General features: G+C 59.1%; 1 protein-coding gene across 5 annotated transcripts in view; it reads left to right on the top strand.

Annotated features, from left to right (window-relative positions):
- The window catches only part of SLC2A4RG (SLC2A4 regulator), a 40,774-nt gene extending 32,401 nt beyond the window's left edge, over nt 1-8,373 (top strand). For 2 of the 5 annotated variants that reach the window (XM_039498381.1, XM_039498380.1), the window contains exons 5-9: nt 1,522-1,622; nt 2,684-2,966; nt 4,253-4,372; nt 5,728-5,840; nt 6,755-8,373. In XM_039498381.1, the coding sequence (XP_039354315.1) occupies nt 1,522-1,622; nt 2,684-2,966; nt 4,253-4,372; nt 5,728-5,840; nt 6,755-6,866 (729 nt within the window). In that variant the 3' untranslated portion in view covers nt 6,867-8,373. The remainder of the gene's footprint in view (nt 1-1,521; nt 1,623-2,683; nt 2,967-4,252; nt 4,373-5,727; nt 5,841-6,754) is intronic. The other 3 variants (XM_039498382.1, XM_039498384.1, XM_039498383.1) reach the window with 3 other exon arrangements.
- The last annotated feature ends 4,330 nt before the right edge of the window (nt 8,374-12,703 follow it).

Below are 12,703 nucleotides of genomic sequence, written 5' to 3'. Positions count from 1 at the left end.
CGGTAGCTGGAACAGTGGGGCTGCCTGGGGTTGCTCAGGGGGGCCGGCCCAAGAAGGTGGTTGGGGGGAGAGTCCCTGGGGTCCGGCAGAGCAGTGGTCCCCAAACTTTTCACGGTCACATCCTGCCCCTGTTGCGCCGCACCCCGGGAACCAGGCTGGGAGTGGGGCCACGGCTCAGGGGAGGGGTGAGGAGGGCATGGACAGGGGTAAGGGGGCCAAGGCTGGGGGTGGGGCTGGGAGCAGAGCCGTGGTGGGGGCTGTGGCTGGGAGCGGAGCTGTGGCTGGGGGCGGGGCCGGAGCAGAGCCGTGGTGGGGGCTGTGGCTGGGGGCGGGGCCAGAGCAGAGCTGTGGTGGGGGCTGTGGCTGGGGGCGGAGCTGTGGCTGGGGGCGGGGCCGGAGCAGAGCCGTGGTGGGGGCTGTGGCTGGGGGCGGGGCCGGAGCAGGGATGGAGGCGAAGTGGACTCACTGAAATGAGGAGAAAGGGGCCTCTCTGTAGGCAGGAGACAGGCTCGTCTCCTCCCCCAAATAATCAACTTGCTCCTCCTCTGCTCCTCGTCCACACGCCCTTGCCAGGCTGGGGAGGAGAGCTGGGCATTGTGCTGTGCCCTAAAGGCTGACCGGACTCGCTTTTTGGGACGAGCTTGGGGAGCAGGTTGCAGGGCCGAGGGGCGCTCCCGGTGGGGGCTGAATTATACGGTACCAGCGAGGGGCTGTTGACTCTGACTCTCCAGCCAAGCCTGTAATAGAACTTCAGAGTCCAGCGCCCTGCATGGCACGTGGGAGCGAACAGGAAGCCGGAGCAGTTTGAACTGTGTCCCTGCAGCGAGTGGGGCTTTTCCCACGCAGCCCCTCTTCTAGCACCAGGGCTTAATTTATGCCAGCTCATAGCCCCGGCACCTCTGGGCCTGGCAGTTCAGAGCCTCCCCGGCACCTCTGGGCCTGGCAGTTCAGAGCCTCCCCGGCACCTCTGGGCCTGGCAATTCAGAGCCCCCCCGGCACCTCTGGGCCTGGCAGTTCAGAGCCTCCCCGGCACCTCTGGGCCTGGCAGTTCAGAGCCCCCCGGCACCTCTGGGCCTGGCAATTCAGAGCCCTCCCAGCACCTCTGGGCTTGCGGCATCAGTTATGAATGTAAAAAAATTACTTGAGCCCTGGCACGTCTTTCATTACAAATTAAGCCCTGCCTAGCACCTTTCCTCTGGGCACCCCAGCTGCTTTAAGACAGGAGATAATGCCCCAAACTCCCCCCAGAGAGGGGAGCGTAACTGTCCCCATGTTACAGTTGGGGGAGCGGTTCAGGAGCTCCCCCAAGTCAGAGGGACCTGGTGACACAGGCAGTTCTCACTGTTCCCTGCTCCAACCACTGGACCACATTCCCTCCCCACGCACACTCAGCCCAGCCTGTGGGAGTAAGAGCCTTGGCCCCCTTTCCAGGTGGGGGTCTGAGCCCCGGGGAGCGGGGCTGCCTGGGGCCCGAGTGGGAGCCGTGGTCCTCATTCATTCTCTCTCCCTTTCCTCCCCAAGAATTCCACCAAGGTGATGTTCAAGTGCTTGTGGAAAAGCTGTGGCAAGGTTCTGAGCAGCTCCTCGGGGATGCAGAAGCACATCCGAACCGTCCACCTTGGGTAGGCGTGAGGGTGCGCTGGGTCCTGCAGTGCTCCGGGCGGTACCAGCAGCCGGAGGAGGGCCGGGAAGGAAGGAATTACGTCCTATGGGCAGGGCAGGCTCTGCCAAAGCTCCTCCCCCAATTTTTTTCCCCCATGTCTCTTGCATCCATGTTTGGTTGCTTCCAAGTTACTTCTCCCTTCCTCGCCTCCCCACCCTCCTGCCTTTACATCTGCCATTCAGGAAGCCTTGCATTGCAGCCTCCTGTCTTGGAGTCCATCCGCTCCATCCCTTCCCTTAATCAGCCCGAGAGATCACTGAGCAATCCCCTTCCAGCCCATATCAGTGGGGTGAGCTGGGCGTGGAATCCCTCTGGCCCTCCAGCGTTGTTGGATAGGATGGGCGTGCCGCAGCGAGCAGGGTCCTTGTTGTACGAAGGCCATAGGTGGTCCCAATTGTGGGTTTTTGGAGTGATGGCAATGATTGGGGTCGGTGGTTTCTGGTTCTGCTTCTCTAGCAGGTCCAGTTTGCGTTTTCTCTCTTTCCCTCTCTTTGCTCTTTCCTTCTCCATGGCCAGTTCTTTTAGTACCAAGATTCTCTGGTGCTCTCGTTCTTTTTCTGCAACCTGCAGTCTAAAAAGCTCCAGCTTTGCAGTAGCTCCACTGCTTGCACTCATTTTCCATCCTCATTTCCCTTTCCCGAAATAAGCAAACAAAAAATAACAAACCGGTAGCCTCCTCCTGACTGTCCTTAGCCACCACACGTAAAGCCTCACTTAAAATCTTTACGCCAGTGTATGAAGTGCAAATCTTCCTCAGTACAACAAGCTGCGTATTTCACCCTGCTCACTGCACCACTGTGACAGGATCCCCCGGTGCAGCCTGGGACCCCTGTGCCCCCTGGGCTGTCTCTTACAATGCCTGGCTAGTGACCAGCAACAAACCCCTCCAGGTGCTGTGATCGCTCAGCACAACTGCATGTGGGATGCTCCCAGGAGGTAGGCAGGCCCCTTGGCCTTGCCCCCATGGCTGGGTCAGGGCTGGAAATGCCTCCAGCGCCTGACTCCGCTTTCCCTTTGCAGCCGGAAAGCCGACCTGGATCAGAGCGACGGCGAGGAGGACTTTTACTACACAGAGCTGGACGTCAACGTGGACTCCCTGACAGATGGGCTGTCCAGCCTGACCCCCGTCTCGCCCACTTCTTCGGTGCCCCCGGCTTTCCCTGTCCTGGAGGTGCAGCGAACCCCGCCGGTGCTGGTGAAGCCCGAGGACTCTGTGGAGTCTCCTCTGAGTCATTCAGCTCCAACGAGCCTGTGCCATGTCCACACGGACCACGCCTATCAGGTGGGCCATGTGGAAAAGCAGGTGAGACCGCATTGGTGGGGAAGAGGGACACAGATGGTGGAGTAATGCATACTGGGGCGTGTGGGCCCCTCGGTCCCTGAGCTGAAACCATCCTGGGCTCAGCCCAGTGCAAATCCATTGACGTCTCCCGCGTCGGCCCTGCCGAGTGTCCCTAGAACAGGGTGCAACTTCCCTGCACTGGCCATGCTGCAGCCTCAGACTGCGCAGCAAACGTTTTCAAACCAGCCTCCCAGATGGTGCTTGTGGAAGGAGGCAGTGGCTGGGGTATAGGAGGTGCCTTTGGAGCATGGCCCCCACCACGTCTCCATTTTGGGAAGGAAATGCTTGTGTTACGCAGGGTGCTGCAGCGAGCCTGTGGAACTCACCGCTGCAGGAGGCAGGTTTGCCTTGGTGGACAAAGGCTCAGTCTGGCCTCTGATCTTTGCTCGCACGACTGGCAGTGCTCCCAGAAGCGTGTTTGCTCCAGTTTTGTGTGTGAGTGTCAGGCAGTTGGAGCCAGGCTGTCTGATCTGGATGCACCAGGTGGGGGCCTGGACGCTTTTGCAGGCGCAGCCAGGGGCACGTGTGGAAACGTGGGTGAAGTCAGAGTCCAGCTTGAGGCTGGCTGAAGATCTGGGAAGTTTCAGGGAAGACAAAAGCAGCAGCTGCAGCTGCAGGGTAGAAATGATCAAGGCCTGTCGCGCCTCGTGTTTGGGGCAGAGATTGCTCAGCAGCCGGGCTTTGGGGATGCTCCCTCCTTGCCCACCCCGGGTGGTATTTGGGGGGCTCTCAAGTGTGTGGCATGGGCTAGTGGGAGGCAGGACACTGGAGTGAACGGGCAGCCCCTGAGCCCCACGCAGACCTGGGAGCCGAAACATCCCATGGCAGGAAGGTTCTGAGAGCGTATTTAATGCCCAAACCGTGCTGGACTCGGACTCCCTCTGCTCATCTCTCCTGCCCGCCCGCCCCCCCCCCCGTGCGCTGGAGCGTTCGGATGAAGTGGCAGAGCCCGCCCGCCGCATGGGCAGGTGGGGGCCCTTGTTCGGATGCCTGTGACGTTTCTCGGCACTGACGCTGTCTGTCAGGCCTGTCCAGAGCTGCCCCCTCTGGGCAGTGTGGGCAGAGTGCCGGGTTAGCCAGAGCTGGGCCCCATGCCGGGGTGGTCTTGCCAGGCTTTGCGCCACTGACCCGCAGCTTGTCGCCTTTGGGGCGACGGGGGCCAGCTCCCTCCCCAGCTCTCCTGGCCGCCCCCCGTCCACATGCCCAGATGTGTCTCATCCTCTCCTGGTTACGTTTGTGGCTTTCAGGCGATGGCTCCCGTCAGCATCTCAGCTGCTTCGAAAACCCTGCCTGGCGGGATGGGCTTCAGCATCTCCTGGCAGCCACCCCCAGCGCCACAGTCACCAGTTGTTTTTAAAGGGTCCCCGGTGAGTAACCAGACAGTTCCCCCACCCCCTGTATTGGCTGGCAGGAGAGAGGCAGCCGGATTCCTAGAATGGCTCCTGTACCGTTACCTTCATGGGACACGCGGCTGCACTAAAACAGCACAGGTCATTCCCCAAGCCTGTCCTGTCTACGGTTCCCTGCCCCAGAGCTGCCAAGCACGACACGCTCTCTGAGAGGAGGGATGCTCCAAGGCAAAGGAGGGAGGCACAGAGCAATTTCCTGGCTAGAATTCGGCAGACGTGCAGTGGAAGTGCGTGTGTCATGCAGGCTGGCGTCTGATCTGGAGCGTCGCGCGCTGCAGGGGTTTGCATCTGTCTTGTCTCCGTTTTGCAAAACAAGTCCCGTTTCACGACAAGCCTGTGGCCTTTGACAGGGTGTTTTTGGCTCGAACCTGGGCTGGTTTTGCATGAAATTGGGACCCGGTTGCATTTAGAACCGTCACATTCTAGAGCAGAGACTCCAGAATGCTGCATTCAGCCAGCAGGACTCGGCTTCCATGCTACAGCTTCTGCCTTGCAGGGTGTGGTGTGAAAAGTGGAAAACTTTGGGCTGTGAAATGGTCCCCGGTAGAAAAGTTCCCTGTATTCCTGGATCTTCGGTTACAATGTTTGGGCTCACCAGGTGCCTCCTGCCTAGGGACTGCAGCACACTTCACACACGCGTGCGAAGCTGCCTGCGTCCTGGGTGAGGTCAGGTGGTGTTTTCCTTTTACATATGAGGAAACTGAGGCACAGAGGCGCCGTGAGTTGCACATGCTCGTACAGTCTGTGGCAGAACTAGGGCCCTGCTCTAACCACTAGGCCATGAAACGGGTGGAGGCGATTTTCCTCTAACCACAAGAAGGGAACCAGGCTTCTTTTCCTGACCCTGGGGGCTGAGCCAGGTTCCCCCTCCCCCACCCCAAGCATTAACACTTCTGTGGCTCTGGCTTGCCCTTCCCGTCCTCGTCAGCTGAGGTTTCCGCCTGGCAGGACACGTGTGGGTTGCGAGACCTGCGGAACCAAGGGAGCTGCGGCATCAGCCATAGGCTGAAATGGACAATCACTGCTTCCATCTGGCTCTGTGAGGCCTCCTCGGCCGTGCCAGGCGGAAGGGCATAGGGTCCGTTCTGGTGCTTGCCCCCCGGATCTCGGCTCCCAGGTCTCAGCGTGGGGACCGTGGGCCGAAGGCTCCTTGCCCTCCCATTGGCTAGTGTCTCCAGAGGGCAGATCCCAGTGGGTGTAGGTCTGTCTGCTCTCGCCCCCATGCTCGCTCTGCCCCGGTGGGGTCGCGGCTGCCGGGCCTGTGAGTGCTGACTGTGAGAGGAGGGTCTCACCGTGGGCTGTGTCGTCCCCAGGGCTGCCTGACTGCGCTCCGCCCCGTCGGCGTGGGAGAGAAGCGGCCACAGATCCCTCACCCGGCCGTCACCGCGGCGCCTCCCTCTGTGCCAAAGCCAGCCGCGGGCACCAGGTAAGTTGGGGCAGTGCTAACCGCCCATTCCTGCCGGACCACAGCCCGACCTGATCCTCCTGGAGCTGGAACCTGGGGCTTTAGGGAGAAGTTGTCCCTGATGCATAGACACCTAAGCCATCCCCTCCAGCCCCGCTGCCAGCCTGTGAAGGAGCCGAGCTCGGGGGCAGCTGGGCACTTCAGGTGTGTGAGCATTTAATCCCATCCATGCCCCATAGACAGGTGGAGAGAAAAGGCCACCTGGGGCTGCTCTGGGAGCCAGATCCCTCCCCAGCTCCAGTAGTCACCCTGTCTTAGGGGGCCAGGAGGGGAGGGAGTCCCTGGAGGCCCCGGTGCAGGGACCCGTGTCTGGAGTGTGGCTAGGTGCTGCCCAGGGAGGCGGCCCAGCGCTGCTCCGGCAGCTCAAGGGATCGTGACACCAGGTCAACGTGCAGCTTGTGCCAGGTGAAGGCGTCTCTGGGACAGGGGAGACGGGGCATGTGAGGACGAGCCACCAGCTTGGCAAGGCCTTGCAGAGCCTGCTCACCCCACTGAACAGATGCCACGTTCTGAGGCCGGGTGGCTAACCGTGTCCCGTGCCCCCGCCCCTTTCACCCACCGCACAACTGGGGGGAAGCCTGGGGCGGGAGGGGAACCGTGCGGCAGGGCAGGACCGTGCCAGTTAAATGCTTCTAGAGACGTGGGAGCTCCCTGTGCTGGGAGCCAGGGAGCTCGTGCTAACGCTGCCCATTCGGTCCTTCCCCATTGAGTCACCAAGAGCTCCCGGCCAGAGGGCTCAGGGGACAGCAGCGCCCCGGGAGGGCTTTGGCCTCTGTCCCCGCTGGGCCCTGTCTCCCGCACTGAGGGTGTTGCTTGCACTCCCTTCTCCGAGGCGGAGCCCTGCTCTGACGGTCCCGTCTGCTCTTCTCTCCTAGGAAGCCCCGCGGCGAGGCCAAGAAGTGCCGCAAGGTGTACGGGATGGAGAACCGGGACATGTGGTGCACAGCCTGCCGGTGGAAGAAAGCTTGTCAGAGGTTCGTCGACTGAGCGCCCCCCGCCCCCCGCGCCTGGCCCCGCTGCCCGAGCCCCCAGGCCCCTCTGGCTCCATTGGAACCTCCGAGCTCTGGAAACTCAGCGTCAACACTTTCTTCTTGCACGTTTTGCACTTCAGGTGCCTTCGAGCCCGACCCCACCTCCTGGCCCCCAGGGACTCAGCTGTGGCTAGCCGGAAACTGCCCCGGCCTCAGGAAGAAGGAGCCCCTTGGCCTGCAATTGCTCTGAGGAATTGTCAAGCGGCGATTCTAGGCGTGGGGGGAGGGGTGAAAGGAAGGGGCTGTCCTTGAAAAGGAAAAACTCATTTCCCGCCTCCACCCCCATTGGTGCGACACGGCTCCCGACGCCATCTTACATCAGGTTCCCTCCGGGATCGGGCCCCTGGGAGCCATTCGTCTGGCGCTATCTTTTTGTGGTTTTGCGGAGCCTTGTCCTGTCTCCTCCCCGCCAGCGTCGTGCTCTTGTCTCTTGGAAGCTTTACACTTACACACACGTACGCACAGAGCTTTTCTGATCACTCTCTTTTGGAAATAAGCTATTTTCTCTTCCTTCACTACGTTCCTCCTGCCGTCTGACTGCCTTCAGGGATCTGGCCGAGCCAGGGATGTCCGTGCGCTGGGATCCGGCGGTGGGAGGCCAGTATCAGCCGCCAGCTCCGTATCGCGCCGTGGGAAAGGAGGGGAGCGGACCTGGTACTGTGCGCGCACAGGAAGCCCAGAGCTCCTTTCCCTCTTGGTTTTTGCTTTGGAATCGCGCCGACCACAGTTCGCCACCGAAATGGACTTTAGACCAAGAAAAGGACCCAGCCTGACCTCCCGCTGCAGCCCGCTGGGATGTGACGAGGTTCCGAGCAGCAGTTTTCTACCCTTCTTTTTTATCTCTTGGTTTTAAGGTGCCATGTCTGATCTGAGTCCTGACTCTGGTGGGCTAAAACACCCAGTGTCCCTGGGGCAAGGGGGGACGGTGCTGTGTGTTATCTCCCCCACTCCTGCAGGGAATTCTCGATTGGGGGGAGGGGGTGGGGGTGAGATGGACTCAGCAACAGACCCTCAACCATTTGAAGATACTTGTGTGGTCAGATCTTTGAGCTCTGTGTCCAGAATGGACACGGGGTGGGGGGAAGGCGGCGGTGGGAGTAACTGTGCCTAAGAATAAGCTGTGCCTGGGAAAAGCAGCCTCTGTTGACCGTCCTTTTCCGCGTGGAAAATGTGGCTCACTACCTGCCCCTCCCCCAGCCGCACCTGTTCTGTCGCCCCTCTGCGTGCGGAGCCCAGCTCCCCGGGTGCAGAGACGGGGGACTTGTGTCCACCCAAGATGAGGTATTAAAGTTTTTTTTTGTTTTTTTTTATAAAGGAAAAAAAAAAACCTGCTCCCGTGGCAACGAGAGCGCCCGGAAGTGCCTGCGTCAACGCGCCCATTTGCACTAAGCCAAACTGCACAAAGAGTTTTCTTTATTCTTTTCTTTGTGTGTGTGTTTTTTTAATAAAATATATTAAAGGTTGTATTTTAAATATTCCCTCCCAGGGCACGAGAGAGAGATTGAGAAAACCCTCATCTCCTTGCTTTCCAAAAGCATGTCTCTAGATTTGTTTCTGTGGGGACTATATTTCCCAGAATCCTTTCTCTCTCCCATCACCCCCTGCCCCCTTGGGACACCCTGTTTATAAGCAAGCAAGCACTGGTTGCTGGGAAATGTAGTTTTCCCTTTGTGCATTTTTTTGTTTGTTTGCCCTGCAGTCTTGAGTGCAACAACCCGGACAGCGTCCGTTGGAATTTGCCTTGGTCGTTAATGTCTGAGATAATCCCCAAAAAATCCATTTGCTGGATGCAAAGACAAGAGTCTCTGTGTGTGCGTGTGTTTACGAAGCCGTATTTTGTAAGATTGTTTTTTCAGTGTTTGGAGCCTGGCTCAATTCTATGTGTGTGGTTGTTGGTTTTTTTGTAAACAGAACCAATTGTCTGTGCACCAAGTGGCCCGGCTACGGTGGGTTTGAACAGAAAAAGCTCCCTATGATGAATGTATAATGAATACTCCTCTGCTGCCTTTTGTGCCTGAGCAGGACGGTCTGTGCCGGGGGAATACTCCAGAGTTATGGTCCTCGGCAGGGTGCTTAGGCAGGTGTCTAATTTAAGTATGTTAAGTGGTGCCAAGGAGACCACTGAAATCCCGCTTATGCCCACAGTGTAGGTGGGACTTGGGGGGTGTCCAAAGAGCCACTCTTGCTTAAACTTGTGCACCAGCAGAGACTTGTAGCACAGCCCGGGGCGGCAGGTTTTCTGCTTCTCTTCCTGCGGCCACGCGCTTGGGCTGTGACCAGAGCTGGCGGAGTGATAATCGCAAGGACGAGGCTTTTGAGAGTAACCCGCGATTTCTGGGCAACTCACCGGAGCTGCCTTCCTGGGCCCTGATTTTCAGCACTGAAAACCCAGGCCCCTCTTAAGGTAGCTTCCGTTGGGCCCCTGACCTCTCTAGGCTTTGAATAATGTTCGGAATGGGCTCTCTCCCTCCCTTCTGCTTGTAAGTTGATCGTTGCCACTAGCCCTTGGTGCTAGGCTGTGGGTGAATAATTGACCGATTAAATGTGGGAACTTTGTGCAATTTTCAAAACCGTTTGCTCTCCCCTTCCCACCCCCCGGGTTCCAGTGTGTGTGGAGGGTGCCCTGGCCATAGGCTCCCTGCAGAAATCCCCACGGGAAAGATGTCTGGAAATAGTTCAGTGACTCTACACTTCGTGCCAGACATCGATTAATCTCCCAGCAGCAATAATTAAGATGGGGAAACTGAGGCAGTGAGCTCCAGGGACTTGCCCAAAGCCACAGGAGTCAGTGTGAGAAACTCTGCCCTTCCCGACTCCCAGTCTGGTGCTTAGGTCACTGCCTTGTGTCACTGCTATTTCGTTGTCCTGCTGGCAGCGGCCTAAAGCAGGTCCCGCTCTGCGCTGGCACCCGGCTTAAAAAGCCAAAGGGGAAAGTGATCTTGAGCATTTCAAGGCCCTTCTTGGGCAGGGTCCAGCCTCCTTTAACGCCGCTCTCCCCTTGTTGCAACATTGCTTGTCGCAGCAGGGCTGCTCCTGCTTGCGCTGGGTCCGGCCCTGGAAACCTGCAGCGTTCCATTCACGGGTGGGGCAGGTCACCCGTGGTGAGAACTGGGCTGCAGGGCTGAGCCCCACGCAGCCGCGCTGGCCCCTCGCGAGTGCTTCCAATCTCCAGGATTTTCGTGGGGACAGGAGGAAGTTTACATGTCCCACCTGTGTCAGCAGGTTGATTGTTTCCAGGGAGGCGAGGGCTTGGCCTAGGGTAGCGCCGGGCCGGGACTGGGCGTTTCGTAACCAGGGAGGACGAGCTGATGGGATGTACCGATCCTGGTTGTTTTCCTGCCACACCCACGGACTTGCTGCATGGCTTTGGGCAATTAACATGGGGCTTGATCCTCCTGCATCTGTTTCAGTGGGAGCAGGATCCAGTGCACCTCACCCCTGTGTAAAACAAGGATAATGCTGGCTACCTCCAGGGGACAACACGAGGCTTAATTCACAGGTGGGTGTCTGGTGCTGGGAGACTTGGCTAGGAGGGTGGCAGGCCAGTGTGTGTTTGTAACTAAGGTGGGGGAAAGGGAGCCCTGGGTCGGGTCTGTAGTGGTGTGAATGCTCCTGGGCAGGGGGAGCTCCGTAGTTCGGGAGTGTTAGTCTCATGTGTCTGGCTGAGAAGTGACCCTAAGCCTGACTCCATGGAGGAACGCCGTGTCCCGGTTTCCATCCTGCATGGATTTGGGGTGTAGCAATCGCCTACACAAACCTGCCCTGTTTGGGCGTTTAAAACAAAAACCAGGCCCCCTCCCCCACCCATTAATGGCGCTCTGATTGGTCCTAAGCCCAGGAAGAAAACAGCGGTGGGAGAGACGTAACCCCAGGGAAGGGGCTGCCCAAGCAGCAGGGTCAGTGCTGCTGGCACCACTGGGCCTGGTACGTTAACGACCGTTTCATTGCTTTCTTCAGCATGTTCATCCCCTTTTGCTGTAAGATCTCCCCATAAATTCCCAGGCCCTCCTCCCATAGGGCTCAGTTCCTGCTACCCCAGCCCAGATCCTAGCATTGCCCTGGTGCCTGCACTGCACACTCGAGGATTTCTCCTGGTGGGGGCGGGGGAGCCTGTCTGGGCCTCGGGCTGGTTCTGGCAGGGTTGCAGTCCTAGTGCGTGGCGGGTCTCAGCGATAAGACAATCCTACATCCCCAGATGCTGGCCAGTGGCTGGTGTCTTTTAAAGGTCCAACGGGCACATCCACTGGATGCTGGAAATAGTATTTATGGGGAAGTGGCAGAAACGTCGCCTAAAGCTGGTGTACTGAGCATGGGCCCGGCCTGCAGGGGGCAGGTGGGACCAGGCTGGAGGGAGCGGGGGCATCCCATGGCTGCTGATCGTGCTCCTAAGCCGTAAAGCAAAGAGTCTCTTCCCTGCCCAGTGGGAAAACCCCTCTGGTTTGCTGGGCAGGGTCCTGGCTCCTCCTGCGCAGCCTCTGACGGGTATCAGGTGGCGATGGGGCCCTGCTGGCAGGGTGGTGGGTGCGATGGGGGATTGGGCTGTGACACGCAGCTGGATGGAATTGCTGTTGCAGCACCCGTGGGGGCCCTGCACTGGCTGCCCAAGGAATCCTGGTGGCCTTTTTCCTTTCTCTGGCGGCACTTGATAACAAACAAGCTTGATGCTGTGGGAGAACGGAGCTGCCAGCGCTACCTACCTGGCCGTGGCAAATGCAAGTGACTGAGGCTTCTGCGCCTTCATTGCTTTGAACGGCTTTGGCTGGCAGTGCCACCCTGGCCCGAGATTGGCCACCAGCTCCCTGCCCTGCGGGGACCTTTCACCAATTCCAGCCTCGCTGCTGCTGCTCACAGAGGTGTCGCCTCCGGCCTTGTGCAGCGGGGGAAGGGAACGTTGCAGCGAGTGCCCTGACAGCTGTGTGCACGCGCCTGTTCTCCTAATGCAACGGATACGTTCTTCGAGGATTGACGCCAGATGAACAGGGAATACACAACAGATATTTGGGTGGACCAAAGCTGTGCTACACACTAGCCACACTCCGAACGCCCACATGCCCTCCGTACAGGCCATCACAAGCCATCCCCCTCCCTAGAGCTGAATTTAGCTCTGAGCTGTGAGAACCTGCTGGTCATCAGCCAATGAATGCAGCTTGTTTCCCGGGGCTGTGTGATGTTACCCGATTCTCTCACCCTGTGGGGCACTGACAGGTTCATGCACTAGGGGTCTTTGTAGGTACTGATGCCTTTTGCAGCTGCACTGAAGCAGGGTTGGGCTGGGGGTCCCTCTGCTTGGATTTCCTGGCCCTGCAGGTTCCTTTAGGAACCTGAGGTCCTGGCTAAGACCACAAAGCTTGGGCAGGAACAGGTGTCAGACCAGCCCTTTCTCTAGCCCTTGTCGCCTGCCCTGTCCACTGGTACTGAGCCTCTGCATTGCACACTAGCCCCAGGGCCCCGGCAGGCAGCTGCTCTGCGGTGGAAGAATGCACCAGGGCCCGTGCATTAGCTGAGCCAGCACTTCCTTCCAAAGACGGCAGAGTGTATCGCAGAGGGGGGGAGGCACCCCGTGCCAGGTCCCACGGTGCCCCATTGGCGAAGGGGAAGGCCTGATCATGCACTTTGTAGGAGCCCTGCAGCCTAGGCAGCCCTCATTTGAGCTGTTCAGAGTGGAGGGAAAGCGAGCAGCTGTAGGCAGAGCCTGCGATCCTACCAGCGGTGAGGCTCCTGTGGGAGCCCAGCACCTGCTCACGTCAGGCAGGACCAGAGCGGGGGCTCGTGCACTGGGCTGGGCTCGGTTGG

Source organism: Mauremys reevesii, linkage group 13, assembly GCF_016161935.1.
Source record: "Mauremys reevesii isolate NIE-2019 linkage group 13, ASM1616193v1, whole genome shotgun sequence".
In the NCBI taxonomy this organism is placed as follows: Eukaryota; Metazoa; Chordata; order Testudines; family Geoemydidae; genus Mauremys; species Mauremys reevesii.
This window is presented reverse-complemented; position numbering and strand designations above follow the sequence as displayed.